A 20,483-nucleotide genomic window follows, 5' to 3' on the forward strand; every position below is an offset into this window, starting at 1 on the left:
CGTCCGTAAATAGGCCGTGTGAACATACCCTGAGAATGAAGGCAGGTACATCTGCAGCTACGTTATGCACTGCCTCCGGCTCTAGCGGTGAAAGGATGTAAACAACAGGCAGCTGATGGGTTAACCGAGTACAGCAATGACGTCAGGGACTCCGTGCGCTCAGGCACGAACGTCTCCGATGGACTACAGTCCTTTGCTCTCCAAACTACAACTACCATGAGCCACAAAATCAGTACACATGCGCATTTGCAGCCTCCTCGTTTATCCGATAGGTAGATGAAAAGACTACACATCCCAAATGGCATAGCGACGTGCTCATGCGCCCTGATGAACGTTGGGCCATTTAAAAGTCGTTAGGGGAAATGGCCGCGCAGCTAGGTACGTTTGCTGAGGAAAAAGACAAAGCCAAGGTAGGGCGTAAAAAGAAGCGGAGGGAGAGTTCACCTTCCTCGGAGAAGAAACGGAAAAAGAAAGATGAAGGGGGCGCTGCAGAGGACCTGAGCGAAAAGGAAGCGAAGAGGAGAAAGCTGGGCAATGACACCCATCACAGCTGTCACCATCACCACCATCATCACAAGCACCACCATCACCACCATGCCAAAGCGGAGCGGCTTCCTCCACCCCCCTTGCCCAGCACTGGCTTCCCTGTGGCCCCCATTAGTCAGGCCCTGTTTACCCTGGCTCAGCTGGAGAGGCCTAGGGACAAGGTTAAGAAGAAGCACAGGATCAAGAAGGAGAATGGTGAAGGAGACAGCCCTCTAAGATCTGTCAAGAAAGGTGAGCATTCAGGGGGCATGTGCCAAGGGTGCCAGGGGGTGTGAGGAGACTCCTGGGCAGGGCAGACTGTACATGGGGAATTGACACCTGACTCTCTCTGAGGGTAGTTCTTGGTGATCATGACATGTAGTGGACATCAGCAGGTCCTGCCAGGCTTCACCAACTCTTCTGGTGCCTGCAATTAGGGCTTCTTGCCAACCTGTAGACGTTGGCAAATATTAGGGGAAAATGGCGTGATCGGCTCTTTTTTTTGTCTGGTGGAACCAGTGATTTCCGTATTCTTGTGGTTGAAGTTGTGAGGTTAGTGTGGGCGTTTTTTAGTGTTGACTCTGTATGTATGAGGTTCTTACAGTTTATAGGCTGCTAATAAAACTCATTGCTAGGAAGCGACGTGACACGTCCGTGGATGTCCCGGGCATGCGAGCGGATAAAAAAATACCATGATCACAGGCGTTGGGGAATCTGTGCCCGAATACTCTGCATGTGAACATGGCCTTAGAACTTGTAATGTGTTCCTTTAAGAGGCTTCTAAAGGGCATTCTGATGTTCATGGACCATTACTGTGACGTTGATTGTCCTATTGAGACGCCATACAACTGCGCTTGGTTACCTGAAAAGCATTCTCTCTTGCAATGTGTTGGGTGAACTGGCAGTATGACGTGATGGACGTGGCGTGATGTTTCCTGGGGTTATCCGTCATGTGGACACATGTTTGTCATGTATTGTAGATGCCAGGTTTCTTTAAGAAAAACATTTCTTGATGAAAAACCATCGGAGATGTTGGTTCTGTTCCCGATGACTTGTGTTCAGTGATGTCACCAATGAAGCGATTCCCTTATATATGCCAATTGTTGGTAGAGATTCTCGAGATCTATGGTAGCGGGAAACCATTCCTTTCTTGGGTTAGGTCTGAATGCGGTTGTTTCGGCAGCATGTGCATGGATTTCTGCAAACCCCATTAAAGTGCTTGGAACATTTGAAAAAATGCATGCAACGTATCTATCGCATGTGAATACCTTTCGAGGGAGTGTCTAAGGTAATGGCACCAAGGTAGATCTTCACTAAAGGGCTTCGTTCACATCTGCGTCCGGACTCCGTTCATGGATTCCATCGGACCTTTCCATCAGGGGAACCCATGAACGGAATTCAAATGGAAACCATAGGTTTCTGTTTGCATCAACATTGATTTCAACGATGACGTATCCAGTGCAAATGGTTTCTGTTTGTCACCGTTGTTTAAGGCCCTTTTCACACAGTTTTTTTTGGCTCGGAAACCGTGTCAAAAACCGCACCAAAAGCGACATGACAAACCACATTGAAATCAATGGGAGACAGAATGCGTTTAGACGCGTGGTTTGGAAAAAAACGCTCACGTTTTTTTTGCGTCGCCTGTTGAAGAGAGGTAAAAAAAAAGCCACAAAAAACGTGTGGTAAAAAAAGCTGATTTTGATTTTGACTGCGCTATTGATTCCGTCAAAACAACGGAACCCTTAGGATATGTACACACGTAGTGTGTTCAGCCGTTTTTCGGAAAAATCGGAAGAGGAATGCCTACAAACCTCTGCCCATCGATTTCAATGGGAAATACGGCGTTCTGTTCCGACGGGGAATTTTTTTATGCTGCCTTTTTTAAAAACGCCCGCGTAAAAAAAAAAATGCCCGCAAAAAGAGTGCATGTCACTTCTTGAGCTGTATTCCGAGCCTTTTCATTGACTCTAGAAAAAACGCTCCAAAAACGGCCGTGAAAAATGCGAGTTGCTAAAAAAACGGCTGAAAATAAGGAGCGGTTTTCCCTTGAAAACCGCTCCTGTATTTTCAGACGTTTTTAATTTTGTGTGTGCACATACCCTTACATAACGGTGATAAACGGAAACCATTTGCACCAGATCCGTCACCATTGAAATCAATGGTGATGCAAACAGAACCCTATGGTTTCAGTTTGGATTTCGTTCATGGGTTCCCCCGACGGAAAGGTCCAACGGAAAACATGAACGGAATCCCGACGCAGATGTGAACGAAGCCTAACGTGATTTACATGCATAGTAGGCGTTTTTAAAGTTTTATTCTCTTTGCTAAATAATGCACAAAGGGGTTCTACCGGCCTTTTGTATTGATTGCCTATCCTTAGGATTGAAAAAAAAATGGAAACCATAAGCAGTTAAGGTGTAGATGAATCACCAGTGGTTTATTCCAGTATTCCGCGACGTTTCGGCTTGTGTAAGCCTTCATCAAGCGTGCTGGAGAACCCCTTAAAGGTACGGTCTACTGCCAGTCCCCAAGCTGATCTGTTCTGTCAACACATCCAGAGTGAAGAGCCCCAGTAAAGAGCAGCCCTCGAAGACTACACAACCAGTTATTAGGGTCCATTCACATGTTGAAGTGCGGTTAGAACCGCATTAAATATCGACTTGCGTTTTTAGATGTTTTGCGCGCTTTTCGATGCAGTTGCTTTTACTGCATTGTAAAACACACTAAATCACGGTAAAAACGCATGCAGTCTTTGGATGCTATTTTTCGCTTAGGTTCTAACCGCATTTTAACTGAAATGTGTTGATGGACCCGAATACCTGGTCGTGCAGATTCTACCAGAACTACGCTTGCTGGCCCTCTTCACTCTGGCTCTGATGTGCACATGTCATAATAGAAACGGATGCGGTTCTATCCGCACCTCAACTACAAGGTGTGAATGGACCCTTAGGATGAGAACACACGGGTAGTTTCGACCCTGTAGCCGCACTGTGTTCTTACCCTCACACGTTCTTATTCATTTGAAATGAGCAGTTGCTGTCAGTTTCCCCCAGCGATAATGGCTGATCACCAGGGTTTCAGTGGCCACGAGCTCCCATGATCGGCTGATCACCGGTGCAGCTATCTTTGAAATGGCAGTAGTGATCCATGGAAGATAGACCACACTGTATCCCATTTCTGTGATGGCTATAATTTGTGGCGTTCTCACTGAAATGAATGAGCTGTCCATGTAATGCACAGATTGGCCACATCCTCCAGAGCGACACTCCTTACAGCTGCTTTCTTTTGTGGCTAGTCAGGACCCGCATCTATGAACTCATTCAATAATAAGGTATTTAAAATGAGTTTTCATCCTGGCGTCTTGGTCTTTTATATTGTGTGCCTTTAGATGAGCTTTAGGGCTTATCCAGACGAACGTATAATGCGTCCGTGCAACGCACGTGATTTTCACGCACGTCGCACGGACCTATGTTAGTCAATAGGGCCGTTCAGGCTGTCAGTGATTTTCACGCAGCGTATGTCCACTGCGTAAAACTAACGACATGTCCTATATTTGCCCGTTTTTCGCGCATCACGCACCCATTGTGTCAATGATGGCGGCTGCGTGAAAATCATGTAGCCACGCATCATATGCTGCTGACACACGGAGCTTTTAAGGACTTTTTGCGCGCGCAAAACACGCTCGTGTGAATCCAGCCTTAAGGGCAGAACCGTGTGCATGAAGACTGTACAGCAGCACACAGTATTGCCATATGCTACCTCTGTACAGCAACGTATTCTGGAGATATATTTCCCCTAGAAGCAATGCCTCTGTAATACGGCTTCTGATTTTTATCTGTTGGGTACCGTAGTAAATGCATCAGGAGTGTATAGAGGTACGGTATAGTCCTATAGACTTCTATGGGTGCTGTATTGCCGCTCTGTACAGCCATTTTCATGAGGCGCTTCGTGCAGCCGCAGGTCGGGTGCCCAGCTGTCAGGCAGAAAATTACGATGTCCCACATTTATCTATGTATTTGCTACTTTTTTTCATTCTTTTTACTTCAAAATAAGGTCTATTCTGCTTTGTGATATATTAACCATTTGCTCCATACTTTAGAGCCACTTGCACGTCCGTTTATAAAACTGAAGTGAAAAGTGGCTTACTGTTTGGCCAATAAAAGCTGCATCACTAAAAAAGAAAAAAGAAAAGTGTGAAGTTGACGGCAGCGATGTACGTTTGATATATTTATCAAATGAGACAAATGCAGTCAGAAATCTGTCGCAACATATGTCAATAAAGAAGTCTAGCTTTAGCTTGGAAATTGGATGGAATGATGTCATTCTTTTATGTGAACAATTTTTAACCTCTTAACGACAGTGTTTTTACGACGGCCTTTCAAGGTATTTCAGAAAAAGATCGCATCGTTGTACATTCCCAGTGCCCGGGCTGTTGGTTATTGGCATCAGGGCACTATTTGGAGACTGATAAAGTTTTTGCTGCAATTTTTATTTATTTTTTTATGCAGTTTTTACCACGTGGCCAAAGACATCTCCTCTAAATGCACCTTAAGGCCGGGTTACCACGGGTCAGACACACTGCGTAAGAACTACACAGCGTATCCAACCTGGGACCCACAGCACATTCGGTCCGTAAAACCGTGCCACATTGTGGTGCGGTTTTTCGGGCGGAATTTCCGCTGTGGAAAGCGGCGCTAAAAAAAACCCAAACGTTTAAGTTAACCCCCTCCCTCTCTTCTGCGCGTAGTCCGGCCTCCTAAGAGGACGTTGCAGATATTTATTTTTTGCGTTTGCTATTGGGCATAAGAACATTTAAACCTATCCAGATATTGATATTCTGCAAATATCTGGAGCGGTCGACTCTTTGGTAAGTTTTGAAAAGAACTGCTCACAGTAGTAAGTTGCTCCGACTTAGTTATACAGGTTTTCCCATCAGGGACATTTATGACGTATCCACTGGATACGTCATAAATGTCAGATAGATGCGGGTCCCACCTCTGGGTCTCGCACCGATCTCTAGAACAGGGCCCCCTGTTCTATCTCTCTGTGTTCGGGCTGATTTCCAACCATGAAGAAGCATCGTAGCATGCGAGTTTACGTGTTTCCGTAACTACCATTCAGTTCTGTAGCACTTACGGAAACAGCGTAGCTCAGTGAGCTACGTTGTTGTCTTATTCCTGGTCGGAAATCACAAGCTTCAACCACAACACAAAAAGAGGTAGCATGAGGTTTAAGGGGCCCCGTTCTAGAGATAGATCTGGGACCTGCACCTATCTGACATTTATGGCAAATCCTGTGGCTATATCATAATTGTCCTTGATGGGGAAAGCCCCTTTAAGTTACCTGACCTCACTTCATGCGTTTAGGACAGGTCCTATGTCTACACTACAGCTAAACTTCTACATTTTGGGCCTCTAAGTTTCAAAATTTTAGGGCAGATGGAGCCTAGTACTGTCATTCACTACTAGTGAATGAGGATGCAGCGGTGAGGAGGTCAGTCTGTGCCAGCCCGGGAGTGGACCAGTCCAGTCACCTGACATCACCTTGGGTGACTGGATTGGTCGACTCCCGAGCCTGCACACACCGGCCTCACTCAGACAGCTTTGGCTTTATAAATGTGAGTGAGTAGGGTGGACGGATCCAAGTAGCGAATGACGCGGCCCCAGTGAGGTCAGGCCAGACCAAATGATCTCGCGGGCTGATGTTCCCCACCCCTGATTTAAGCGATAAAACGATTGCTGCTGCAAGTCCTCTAGGGGAACAAAAAAAGACGAAGTTAAAGAAAGTTCTTAAAAAAAAAAAAATACACCTCCCAAAAAAAAACCAATTACGAAGTTTTTTTCCCCAGTTTTTAAAAAAAAAAAAAAATCAGTTGATCATAAAAAAAAAAATAATTATATATTAGGAGCATATCAATACCCTTAGGGTATGTTCACACGCTTAACAAAAAACAACTAAATACAGAGCTGTTTTCAAGGGAAAACAGCCTCTGATTTTCAGCTGTTTTTTACAGCTGTTTTTGGAGCTGTTTTTCTATGGAGTCAATGAAAAAGGGCTGAAGAAGTGACATGCACTTATTTTTACGAGGCGTTTTTTTTTTTTTTTACGCGCCAGTTTTTAAAAATGGTCGTGTAAAAAATTCCCAGTGAGAACGGAACGCCGTTTTTCCTGTTTAAATCAATGCGTTCAGCCCCCGCGTTTACGGCCAAGAAAAACGGCTGAAAATAGCCCGTGTGAACATGCCCTAAGGCTCCTCACACACACGACCCAGAAGCACTAAGGGTATGTGCACACGATGAGAGGCTTTTACGGCTGAAATGACACTGTTTTCAGGAGAAAACAGCTGCCTCGTTTCAGCCGTAATTCCTCCTCCTCGCATTTTGCGAGGCTTCTGACAGCTGTAAATTTTGAGCTGTGCTTCATTGAGTTCAATGAAGTACGGCTCAAATTACGTCTGAAAGAAGTGTCCTGCACTTCTTTTGACGAGGCTGTGTTCACACAACCTATTTTCAGGCGTAAACGAGGCGTATTATGCCTCGATTTACGCCTGAAAATACGGCTCCAATACGTCGGCAAACATCTGCCCATTCATTTGAATGGGTTTGCCGACGTACTGTGCCGACGACCTGTCATTTACGCGTCGTTGTTTGACAGCTGTCAGACGACGCGTAAAATGACTGCCTCGTCAAAGAAGTGCAGGACACTTCTTTGAACGTTTTTGGAGCCGTTTTCTCATAGACTCCAATGAAAACAGCTCCAAAAACGGACGTAAAAAACGCCGCGAAATACGCGAGTTGCTCAAAAAACGTCTGAAAATCAGGGGCTGTTTTCCCTTGAAAACAGCTCCGTATTTTCAGACGTTTTTGGTCACTACGTGTGCACATACCCTTATATAGCAAGGCACAACGATCGAAATGGTCAAAATTGATAAAAGCGATACCAGGGAACAACGGGATTCTGAAAACCCACAAAGGTCAGGCCAACCTGGATAAATTCTTAAAAATGAAGCTCTCAAAGCCACGCATCACCCCGAATGAGAGACTCTGAGGAGGACAGTGCTCCGGAGTTTGCCTCACGAACGGAGAGGGCTCCAATATTAAGAAAACTATTCTACAATCACTCACGCCGATGATGAAGGAGCTCTCTGACATCAAGGCGGACGTCCGCCATATTGGTCACCGCGTGGAGCACTTAGAATCCGTAGTCACGGACTCAGTTAACCTCTGTTTCTCTGAGTCGTAAGGTGCAACAACGAGTTCAAATTAACAAAGCTTTTACTCTCCTGGAAGACGAGGAAAACAGAAGCAAGCTAAAGAACGTCAGTTTCAACGGAATACCCGGATCTTTTGTGTCTGAGGCATTACGTTCAGTGGCGATGCAGATCTTTGCGGGTCTCCGCCATTGTTGGCTAGAGAGGAACCACAGGGCACAGCGCACTGTACTGAAAGTGTCAGACCCTCCTAGAGGCATTGTATGTGGATTACTCCGCTTTGTGGACACATCGGCTATCCTGCAAGACAGCAGGGAACATACAGATATTTTAGTTGAAGGGGTGAAACTCCAACTCTTCCAGGATATAGCAGCATCCACTTTAGCAAAGCGACACAAGATCCGTCCATTGCTGCTCAAACTTAAGGACATGCAACATCCATACAATTGGCTGTATCCCTTCGGCCTGGCCGTGATAAAAAAAACTGCAAAAGAATCGTCATACATATGCTCGAAGATCTACAGGACGCATGGGAAAACTAGGCATTGCTCCGATGGATATCCCTTCATGGATGCCAGCACACACCGATCTACGTCTGCCGAACTTGCCGCATGGTTTCACCTCAGGTTCAACTAGCTCTGCATCACGAGGAGTGTCCATTGCAATACATAAAGAAGTGCCCTTTTTCTCATCGCACAATATTGCTCCACTGATGGCAGAGCACTTTTCCTAAAAGTCTATATAGGTAATACGGTTTATACATTTGAAAATTGATATGCTCCTAATAGTTCTCAAACCAGATGGTTCAATAGAACTTTTTTACACATTTTATTAGTTCCCTTAGGGGAACTTGAACCAGCTACTGTTTAGAACAGTGTTTAGGGGGCCCCGGTTCTAAAGATAGGTGGGACCCACATCTATTTGACGTTTATGACATATGCTGTGGATATAAAAAGTCTACACACCCCTGTTAAATTGCCAGGTTTTTGTCATGTTACAAAATCAGTCCAAGATGAATCATTTGAGAACTTTTTCCATCTTTAATATCACCTATAATCTGTACATTTGTATTGAAAAACAAACTGAAATCTTTTAGGGCAGGTTCACACTGAGTTTTTTGCAGGCAGAAAATCTGCCTCAAAATTCAGTTTGGAATTTGGGGCAGATTTTGCTCTGCCCGTACGCAGTTTTTCCGCTGCGTTTTTCGCCCAAGGCCATTGAGCGACGCGGGGAAAAAAACTCAGCGAAATATGCTTTCTCTGCCTCCAATTGTTGTCAATAGGAGGTAAGAGACGTAAACGTCCCTTCTTTTTCCCACGAGACTGTTTTTCCGCTCGTGGGGTAAAAACCAATGCCAATATTGCCTGATATTTGGAACGGTTTATAATTCCATCCACCTTGACTAAAGCCCCAGTTCCAGTTGCAGAAAATCAGCCCCAGAGCATAATGCTGCCTCCACCATGCTTCACTGTGGGTATGGTGTTCTTTTGGTGATGTGCAGTGTTGGCTTTGCGCCAAACATGCCATTTGGAATTATGGCCAAAAAGTTCAACCTTGGTCTCATCAGACCATAACACGTTTTCCCACATGCTTTTGGCAGACTTGATGTAAGTCTTTGCAAAACATAGCCGGGCTTGGATGTTTTTCTTTGTTAGAAAAGGCCTCCGTCTTGCCACCCTACCCCACAGCCCAGACATATGAAGAATACAGGAGATTGTTGTCACATGCACTACACAACCAGTACCTGCCAGAAAGTCCTACAGCTCCTTTAATGTTGCTGTAGGCCTCTTGGTAGCCTCCCGGACCAATTTTAGTCTGGTCTTTCATCAAGTTTTGAGGGGCGTCCAGTTCTTGGTAAAGTCACTGTTGTGCCAAATGTAATCCACTTCTTGGTGACAGTCTTCACTGTGTTCCATGGTATATCTAATGCCTTCTGAAATACTTCTCCTGTGATATTTACAGCAAGGCAAGCGTAATCTCGCGAGATTACAATGTAACCTGTCATTTCGAAAGAGATTACGCTTGCCTTGCTGTAAATACCGCAGAGACGCTACAGAAGTGGTCAGGATTCTGAATACACATCACGTCCTGGCTGGAGGTGATGTATATTCATTGTCATGACACTGCAGTAATGTTAGTGTGTTTATGTGACTGCACATAGCGATATAGCTATATCGCTATGTGCTGTGTAAATTAATGGGGAGAAGTGTATGACGCTGATTGGTCACTGATTGATACCTCTGTACAACGCCCACTTGGTCATATAGTAAAACACGCCCAGTTGTCCATTGAGAAACTCATTAGCATAAAGCTAATATAGGTCATAACTCCATCAAAAATTATTGTTTTTCTAAATAAAAAACACTGCTGTAATCTACATTACAGCGCCGATCACATTATGTACAATATAGGCCACTTATAATGTGGTGACAGAGCCTCTTTAAATAATGCTATATTATAATAGTTCAGACTTTTATGGGCGTAGTGATACCAACTTAGTTTACTTTTTGTATTTTTTTACATTAGAGGGAAAAGGTATATTTTTGTTTTGTTTTTTTTAACTTTTAATATATATATATATACTAGTCCTTCTCAATAACTTCTTAATGATATTGTAATTCAATTTTATTTCAGTAATTCAATTCATAAAGTGAAACTCATATTCTATTGATCCATTACACACCGTGATCTATTTCCAGCATTTTTTTCCTTTAATGTTGATGATTATGGTAACAGTTAGGCTGGGTTCACATGACCTATTTTCAGGCGTAAACGAGGCGTATTATGCCTCGCTTTACGCCTGAAAATACGGCTCCAATAAGTCGGCAAACATCTGCCCATTCATTTGAATGGGTTTGCCGACGTACTGTGCCGTCGACCTGTCATTTACGCGTCGTCGTTTGACAGCTGTCAAGCGACGACGCGTAAACTGACTGCCTCGGCAAAGAAGTGCAGGACACTTCTTTGAAACGTAATTTGAGCCGCTCTTCATTGAAGTCAATGAAGAGCAGCTCAAGATTTACGAGCGTCAGACGCCTCGCATAATCCGAGGAGGAGCTTTTACGTCTGAAACGACGCAGCTGTTTTCTCCTGAAAACAGTCTGTCTTTTCAGACGTAAAAGGTAGCTAGCGTGTGAACATACCCTTATTTTACGCTTTGCTGTCAAATAACGGAGCGTAAGGGTATGTGCACACACACTAATTACGTCCGTAATTGACGGACGTATTTCGGCCGCAAGTCCCGGACCGAACACAGTGCAGGGAGCCGGGCTCCTAGCATCATAGTTATGTACGATGCTAGGAGTTCCTGCCTCTCCGTGGAACTACTGTCCCGTACTGAAAACATGATTACAGTACGGGACAGTTGTCCTGCAGAGAGGCAGGGACTCCTAGCATCGTATATAACTATGATGCTAGGAGCCCGGCTCCCTGCACTGTTTGGTCCGGTACTTGCGGCCGAAATACGTCCGTAAATTACGGACGTAATTAGTGTGTGTGCACATACCCTAAAAAGACGTAGCATGTCACTTCTTGAGGCGTTTTTTGGAGCTGATTTTCCATTGAACACTATGAAAAATGCCTGAAAAGAAGCTCCAAATTTCATTCTCTGCTTCAATAAACGCCTGAAAATCAGAGGCTGTTTTCTCTAAAATCGGCTCCGTATTTTTCAGCCGTTTTTTGTTAAGCATGTGAACATACCCTTAATGAAAACCCAAAATTTTGTGTCTCCGAAAATTAGACTATTTTCTAAGCCCAATTTAAAAAATGATTTTTAATACCGAAATTTTGGCCTACTGAAAAGTATGTATATTATATGCCCTCAATACTTGGTCGGGCGCCTTTTGCATGAATTACTGCATCAATGCAGCGTGGCATGGAGGCGATCAGCCTGTGGCACTGCTGAGGTGTTATGGAAGCCCAGGTTGAACGGCAAAATGAACGCTGTAAAAACAGCCCCCCAATGGCGCATTCGCTGTTTTCTTTGGTTTTTTTTCCAGTACATTGTTTGGTACATTTAAATGGTGCTATGAAAAACTACAACTTCTCAGGCAAAAAACAAGCCTTCATACGGCTATGTTGATGGAAAAATAAAAAAGTTATGGCTTTTGGAAGGTGGAAGGTGGGGAGGAGAAAATGAAAAAGCGATTATTGCCCATAAGCATAATAAAAAAAAATACACCCTTTTAACCAGCACAAGCAGAAAGTCTGGTGACGATTCCCTATTTATACAGAGCTTTACTCTATCTTCAGAATTGAAAGTAATCTGAATGAGAATGCACACGCCATTATATTAACAATCTACTACACTTTTTATTTTTTGTCTTCACTACGACTCCTTTCATAATGGACAGGAAACTTTTCCATTCTTCTTCTTCTTCTTTCCCGATGGTACGTTACAGCTCAGTGTAGCAGCTATGGCCGGATGTTAACACGGCTGAAGAGGCTTTTAGTTGTGAAAGAAGCTCGTTCCGAGCCTGTCAATAAATTACCTGACATTCGAGGCACTCGCCTGAATCGTACGACTCTGTTGTTCACTATGGTTTGTGGAATGTACCTAATGAAGTCATCCAGGAAAAACAAAGGGGCTCATGTATACAAACTAGCATTGGCATAAAGTGGAGTGGTTGCTCGTATTAACCAGCCAGATTGCAGCAATTAAAAGCTATTATCGGCCACTGCCCTATGCTTTGTTTGTGCTGCAACTTATACGTTCTAAGCATGTTTCTTTGCTGGTCTAATCTGTATTCAATTGCAGAATTAAAAAAGAATTACCACGGAAACCAAGTTCCTCTACTGGAGACAAGCATACCTCCCGACTTTCAAGTATCGCAAAGAGGGACAACCAATGTGGTGTGCTTAGCCACTCCTCTAACCCTGCCCAATATGCCTGCCCATACCCACTCGGATCAGCCCACACAGTATACTCCTATAGTGCCTCCCCTCAGTATAATGTCCCCATAGAATCCCCGTGCCGTGTGGTGCCGCAGTAGCTGCCCCGCCCGTGCCGTGTGGTGCCGCAGTAGCTGCCCCGCCCGCCCGTGCCGTGTGGTGCCGCAGTAGCTGCCCCGCCCGCCCGTGCCGTGTGGTGCCGCAGTAGCTGCCCCGCCCGCCCGTGCCGTGTGGTGCCGCAGTAGCTGCCCCGCCCGCCCGCGCCGTGTGGTGCCGCAGTAGCTGCCCCGCCCGCCCGCGCCGTGTGGTGCCGCAGTAGCTGCCCCGCCCGCGCCGTGTGGTGCCGCTGGAGCTGCCCCGCCCGCGCCGTGTGGTGCCGCTAGAGCTGCCCCGCGCCGTGTGGTGCCGCTGGAGCTGCCCCGCCCGCGCCGTGTGGTGCCGCTGGAGCTGCCTTGCCCGTGCCGTGTGGTGGAGCTGCCCCGCCCGTGCCGTGTGGTGGAGCTGCCCCGCCCGTGCCGTGTGGTGCCTCTGGAGACGCCCCCCGCCCGCAGCGTGTGGTGACGTTGTAGCCGCCCCCCCCGCCCGCAGCGTGTGGTGATGCTGTAGCCGCCCCCCACCCGCGCGGTGGGGTGACGCTGGAGCCGCCCCCCGCCCGCGCGGTGGGATGCCGCTGGAGCCGCCCCCCCGCCCGCGCGGTGGGATGCCGCTGGAGCCGCCCCCCCGCCCGCGCGGTGGGATGCCGCTGGAGCCGCCCCCCCGCCCGCGCGGTGGGATGCCGCTGGAGCCGCCCCCCCGCCCGCGCGGTGGGATGCCGCTGTCCCCCGCCCCCTCCTCATATATGGACAGTGACGTCAAGTGCTTTCCCAAGACAGGAGTCCCCGGCCAGAGAGCTTGCGCTGCTATGGCCTGGGACTCCGTAGTTGAATGCTGGAGCAGGGAGCTGACGGTTCCCTGCTTCAGCATTGGATTCAACTGTGTGTCCTGAGGACGCAGATACTGTTGAAACCGGGAGATACCACCTGCCGCCTGGGACAGCAGGACATCGTCTGGGACTGCACTGCAGAATCGGGACGGTTGAGAGGCATAGAGACTAGTAGCCATTGTGCATAATGCAAGAAGGGCAGTGCTATTTGCAGAAATGGTATTTCAGTTTTAGCAAATAAAGGTTGTTTGAATAGTGCCATTCAAAAGGTGCACTGGCCTTCTATGAAGGCCTCAGCTGAAGGCTTTGGTGGCCGTGACAACTTTTTATTTGTTTTAATTGTTTTTTTTATGCACAAAGCCTGAATTATGAAATTGAAAAAAATATATACAGAATCCACATTTATCACCTATTCACAAGATGGGAAATATGTGTCTGAACGCTAGGGGCCCCCTTTTATTCCACTTCAAGACCGCAGTGAGGGAACTTAGAATGAGCTTTGAAGTTGAGTGGCGGACAAGCCTGTTCGGTGCCGCTCCATTCAGCGTTTGGGTCAGATGGCTGTCAGTCCCCAAGACATTGTGTGATGAGGCAGGAAGGGTGTATGCATCCTCTATTCATTCTTCGCCTCACTCTGGGTGGTGTAGTAAGAAGAAACGGGGGCTCGGAACCCCCGTTTCCGTGATTATGGAGGCACATTCTGTGTTATCTGGCACATTCATGCAATTTTGCATCAAGGGGTAATGTTTGTAAGGAAAAAAAATCTGTGGCTAAAACTCTAACCTAAACAGATGCTTAGCCCAGTAACATCCCGCTCATTAAAATATCTGCTGCGGAATAATGAACGTGCTTGGGATTTTAAGGCTAAATGCACACGTTGCGGAATTTGATGTGGAAAATACTCATCAAGACAGCTGGTAAATGCAAATAATTATGCAGGCAAGATCTGCACTTGAAATGTGGGTTTTGATGCATTGTTTACATATTCATGTGGAAACCGATGCAATTTTATCCTGCAGATTTGGTGCGTTTTTTAAAATATATATATATATATATATATAGCAGACAAAAAATGGCGACAGCACCCTGCGAACACTAATGCCACCTAAACCACTAAATATAAATAAATATGCACTAAAGCTAAATCTACTTACAAATAGGGAGGTTCTTAGTGCACATTTTGATCAAAAAGTGTTAGCCCACCTGCCACGACAAGGCGACCTCTGTAAGGTGGGAACCTACGCTGCACATACACCCAGAACTGGGACTAAGCCTACATATATACCTGGGGATGGTAGGATCCAGCATTGAACTGATTAAAATCACCCAGGGCAGAATGGGAGGAGTGCAAGAACAACAAGTGGAGGCAGTCACTAACCCCACATATATGGATCACATAAACACAACAAAAAGTTGAACAGCACATTCCAACTAAATGATACAAAATGTATGCAGGTGCAAGAACACCTGTGACTGCAGAAATACAGCAGACAAAAAATGGCGACAGCACCCTGCGAACACTAATGCCACCTAAACCACTAAATATAAATAAATATGCACTAAAGCTAAATCTACTTACAAATAGGGAGGTTCTTAGTGCACATTTTGATCAAAAAGTGTTAGCCCACCTGCCACGACAAGGCGACCTCTGTAAGGTGGGAACCTACGCTGCACATACACCCAGAACTGGGACTAAGCCTACATATATACCTGGGGATGGTAGGATCCAGCATTGAACTGATTAAAATCACCCAGGGCAGAATGGGAGGAGTGCAAGAACAACAAGTGGAGGCAGTCACTAACCCCACATATATGGATCACATAAACACAACAAAAAGTTGAACAGCACATTCCAACTAAATGATACAAAATGTATGCAGGTGCAAGAACACCTGTGACTGCAGAAATACAGCAGACAAAAAATGGCGACAGCACCCTGCGAACACTAATGCCACCTAAACCACTAAATATAAATAAATATGCACTAAAGCTAAATCTACTTACAAATAGGGAGGTTCTTAGTGCACATTTTGATCAAAAAGTGTTAGCCCACCTGCCACGACAAGGCGACCTCTGTATCAAGGAGTAATGTTTGTAAGGAAAAAAAATCTGTGGCTAAAACTCTAACCTAAACAGATGCTTAGCCCAGTAACATCCCGCTCATTAAAATATCTGCTGCGGAATAATGAACGTGCTTGGGATTTTAAGGCTAAATGCACACGTTGCGGAATTTGATGTGGAAAATACTCATCAAGACAGCTGGTAAATGCAAATAATTATGCAGGCAAGATCTGCACTTGAAATGTGGGTTTTGATGCATTGTTTACATATTCATGTGGAAACCGATGCAATTTTATCCTGCAGATTTGGTGCGTTTTTTAAAATATATATATATATATATATATATATATATATATATATATATATATATATATATATACATGTCCGCTACAATTCTGTGGCGAAAACGCAAGATAAATTGACATGCTGCAGATTTGGAAATATGCAGCGAAGATCAATTTAAAATTCCCCAACGTGTAGATGATATTACTTGAGATCTCATTTACTGGTTCTGAATTGCACTGCGGATTTGCGGCAGGAAAATCTGCGCTGCAAATCTGTACGTAACGTGTGCAGGGGGCCTGGAAGTTTCAGCTTCGGATTCCTTGTGTTTGTCTAAAAAATTCATGACTCCCTTTCCTGTGGAAAATCCTTGCCATGTGAACTTGTCCTTAAGCCCACAAGGCCTTCTAAAAAAAGTTCAAGAAGTGTAGAGTTCATACATGCCACTTATGCCTAGGTCTGCACAAAATCATCAAGACTGAAGAGCCCAAGGTTGTGTTTTTTTTGTTTTTTGTTTGTTTTCTATTTAATTCTTTCTTTACCAACTGATGTGTGAAACATGGACAGCACACGGATGTCATCCGTGGTTTTCACGCACCCATAGACTTCAATGGGTGACATGGTGCCCAAAAACGCACCAATATAGAACATGCAATGATTTTCATTGCAATGGACACTAGCTGTGTGAAAACTCACTACTGTCTGAATAGCCACATGGAAATGAATCGGTCCGTGTGCTGTCCGTTATTTTAACGGACAGCACACAGATGAGTATTACGCTCGTAAAAAAGAACAAACAAAAAAAGACAAAAAACATTGTCAAAATGTATCCTTTTTTTGGTTACTTTGCTTGCCAAAAAATCGAATAAAAAGTGATGCACCCTAAAATTGTACCAATGGAAACGACAGATTTTATCGGAACAAATAAGCCCTCGCACCGCTTCTGTGGAGAAAAAATAAAGTTCCGGCGCTCAGAATATAGCGACAGAAATTGTGTAGATCTTTCCAAAAGTGGATAAGATCCGGCACCACTCATCAGTGCGACACTGGCCACATATTTATGAATTATTATTTATTTACCCCATTATTATGCCCTCTTATTATGCCCTCATGTTCTCTGCGCAGCTTACATATGCCCCCACATTATAAACTGAAATATCATCAAAACTCCAAACCGAACTATTACCAAGTAACATCTGCGCTCCAAAAGCCAAATGGCACTCCCTCCCTTCTGAGCTCTGCCGTGGGTCCAAACAGCAGTTTATTACCACATATGGGGTATTGCCGTCGGGAGAAATAGCTTTACATGTTTTTGTGTGCTTTTTTATTCTTTATTCCTTATAAAAAATATATTTTATTTTTTTTAATTTTTCCAGAAAAAAAGTAGATTTTCATTTTCAGACAAACTCCAATAAATATAGCAAAAGAACTGTGGGGTCAAGATGCTCACTATACCCATAAATAAATTCCTTCAGGGGTGTAGTTTCCAAAACCATGTAACTTTTGGGGAGTTTCCACTGTTTTGGCACCACAAGACCTCTTCAAACCTGACATGGTGCCTAAAATATATTCTAAAAAAGAGGCCCCAAAATCCTCTAGGTGCTCCTTTGCTTCTGAGGCCAGTGCTTCAGTCCATTACCGCACTAGGGTCACATGTGGGATATTTCTAAAAACTGTAGACTCTGGGAAATAAATATTGAGTTGCGTTTCTCTGGTAAAACCTGTGTTAGGCTGGATTCACACGAGCATGTTCGGGTCGTAAAGGACGGAACATATTTCGGCCGCAAGTCCCGGACCGAACACACTGCAGGGAGCCGGGCTCCTAGCATCATAGTTATGTACGACGCTAAGAGTTCCTGCCTCGCTGCGGGACAACTGTACTGTACTGTAATCATGTTTTCAGTACGTGACAGTAGTTCCACGGAGAGGCAGGGACTCCTAGCATCGTACATAACTATGATGCTAGGAGCCCGGCGTCCTGCAGTGTGTGTATATATAATATATATTTAAAAAAAAAGAAAAAACAAAGCAGAAGCAGCACTGTTTTCTTTAGTATCGGGTGCATAGGTTCTTGTTCAGACACACGACCAGTGTCCCAAATAGCCAGCAACAAATCCAAAAGACAAGACAGCACTCCAAGTTCAGTGATGGATAGGATCACTTTAATCACCCCTTGCGACGTTTCAACCCTACTCAATGGGGCCTTTCTCAAGCAATCAACGTTGCAAGGGGTGATTAAAGTGATCCTATCTATCACTGAACTTGGAGTGCTGTCTTGTCTTTTGGATTTGTTGCTATATATATATATATATATATATATATATATATATATAGTGATGTCAGGGGCTTTCAACTAACGAGTCCCTAGCCAGAGCATCGGAATTGACAGTGATGTTAGGGGCTTTTCCAGGAGCAGAATCCCTGGCCAAAACGTTGCCGACTATCCGGCCGGGTATTCCCAGATCTTAAAGCTCCTAATGTCAATGGCTCTAGCCAGGGGCCCCAGCATTGTGGTTTCAGACCTCACTGTCCATATATGGACAGTGACCTCAGGTGCTTCCCTGGGCACATTGGTTCAAATAGGGCTCTGCCAAGGCAGTGCGATATGTCGCTGCTCTGTCGATGTATACGTCGGGGGGACTCCTGACATATACCTCGGCCTTAGTTGGTAATGGTACTTTTTGTGGTTTTTGTTATTGTGAAGTATAATAATTACCTTATTTCACAGAATTTACAGATGAAAATGGTAAATTCCAGAGACTGAAAAAGGACGATGATGATGCTCTCCTCCTTAAAAAGCTCAAGAAAAAAAAGAAGAAGAAACATAGGGATGACTTGAGGGGTAGAAGGTTGAAAATGTACAACAAAGAAGTACAGACCCTTTGTGCTGGACTTACACGTATCAGCCAAGAAGCCGTTGATCAATCTGACGTAGAGGTAAACAAAGAGTCATGTAGGTATTTGAAGGATGAGCAGTTATGTCGCTCTGACTTGGGTACTGAGGAATACAGAGTTCCCCAGGAGGTCCAGATGCCTTTTGCATCTCACCATGAGCGCTGCATCCGTACCAGTACGTTAAATACAGGATCTAGGTTCAGCAGGTTGATGCACGAGGAGATTCAGTCGAATGGTGGAGCCCCAGTTTTACATGCTTACATGGATGAACTTTCCTTCTTGTCTCCCGTGGAGATGGAGAAATTTGCAGAGGAATTCCTGGACCGGACATTCTCGGAAAATAAGAGTGCAGCCCACTATGCCCTGGCCATAGTACATGGTGCAGCTGCCTACTTGCCAGATTTTTTAGACTATTTTGCTTTCAACTTCCCAAACACCCCAGTAAAAATGGAAATCATTGGCAAGAAAGATATTGAGACCACAACCATTGCAAACTTTCACTCACAGGTTAGAAGTCTTATTTATCTTTTTATGTGATAGTCTGTATGTATATATTTTTATTTTTAATGTTTTTATTATTTTTTTAGGGGAAATTAGTAAAGCATAAAAAAAACCTACAAAATTGGTATCCCTGTAATCAGAATAACCGTAGAATAGTTATTATACAGTGGTCCCACAGGTTACGATGGCCCTAGGTTAAAATATTTTCAACATACTATGATCTTTCCTGGGCCATTGTAACTTGAAAGCACATTAAACATACAATGCCACACACACAGATGGTTTGCGACACGTGCGATTAGTAAGAAGAGTCAGCAAATCGGGATGGGCATTTTACTGGAACACACCTGTATTGGCTGTCTAGGAACACCTCCTGTTCTGTACTGCTATTTACCTGTGCCAGAATGAGTTGATCCTTTGGACGCCAGGTGAGGACGGCACCATTTTATTTTTCCGGAAACCCTTACCCTGAAAAAGCTGTCATCATTAAAAGTGACTTCCAGTAGCTCTTTCTGACTTTTTATTTTTTATTTTTTATATATGTAAGGACTAAGGTCTTGTTCACGTGTCGTTTATTTGCCGCGCTTTACGCATCAAACGCGTTCTTTAGGCTATGTTCACACGCTAAACGAAAAACTGCTGTAAAACAAAATGGGCAGATGTTTGGAGGCGTTCAGATTCTGGCTTTTTAGTCTTTCCAATGATGTCAATGGAAAAACACATTACGGTGCATACGATGCCGATTTTGTTTTTTTTTTTATAAAACGCGTTGTTTAAAAAAAAAAAAAAAAAGCATGAGGTCAATTCTTGGCGCGTAAAACGCGTCTAAGCGCCGGAAACACGCCTAATTTCCATAGTCAATGGGAGTCCTAATTACGTGCCCAGAAAAAGCGCCTAAAACACTTCAAACGCCTGTACTTTGAAAACTGCTTTGCAAAAACGCTAGCGTTTTTTACGCGTTTACACGTCGTTTTTTTTTGTTTTTGTTTTTTTTTTTTTAAGTGCCGTGTGAACAAGGCCTTACCTTTTAGTAATTGTCTGCTTTTTTAATTTTTCTTTTTTTTTTTGTATGACATTTTGGGGCTTTGAAACTAATTACTAATTTTCCATAGAATAATAGTCTCGAGTTACAATGGTTCCAACTTACAATGGTCATCCCGTAACTAATAATTATTGTAACTTGAGGGACTGCTGTAT

At 44.5% G+C, this 20,483-nt stretch overlaps 1 protein-coding gene across 1 annotated transcript in view; it reads left to right on the top strand.

The window, feature by feature from the left end:
- The first annotated feature begins 216 nt into the window (after positions 1-216).
- RSBN1 (round spermatid basic protein 1) overlaps positions 217-20,483 on the top strand; it is a 51,971-nt gene continuing 31,704 nt past the window's right edge. Inside the window, exons 1-2 of the mRNA XM_075853843.1 lie at positions 217-777; positions 18,619-19,292. Coding sequence (XP_075709958.1) covers positions 363-777; positions 18,619-19,292 — 1,089 coding nt within the window. The 5' untranslated portion in view covers positions 217-362. The remainder of the gene's footprint in view (positions 778-18,618; positions 19,293-20,483) is intronic.

The sequence above is a fragment of the Rhinoderma darwinii genome, chromosome 2 (genome assembly GCF_050947455.1).
Source record: "Rhinoderma darwinii isolate aRhiDar2 chromosome 2, aRhiDar2.hap1, whole genome shotgun sequence".
NCBI lineage: Eukaryota > Metazoa > Chordata > Amphibia > Anura > Rhinodermatidae > Rhinoderma > Rhinoderma darwinii.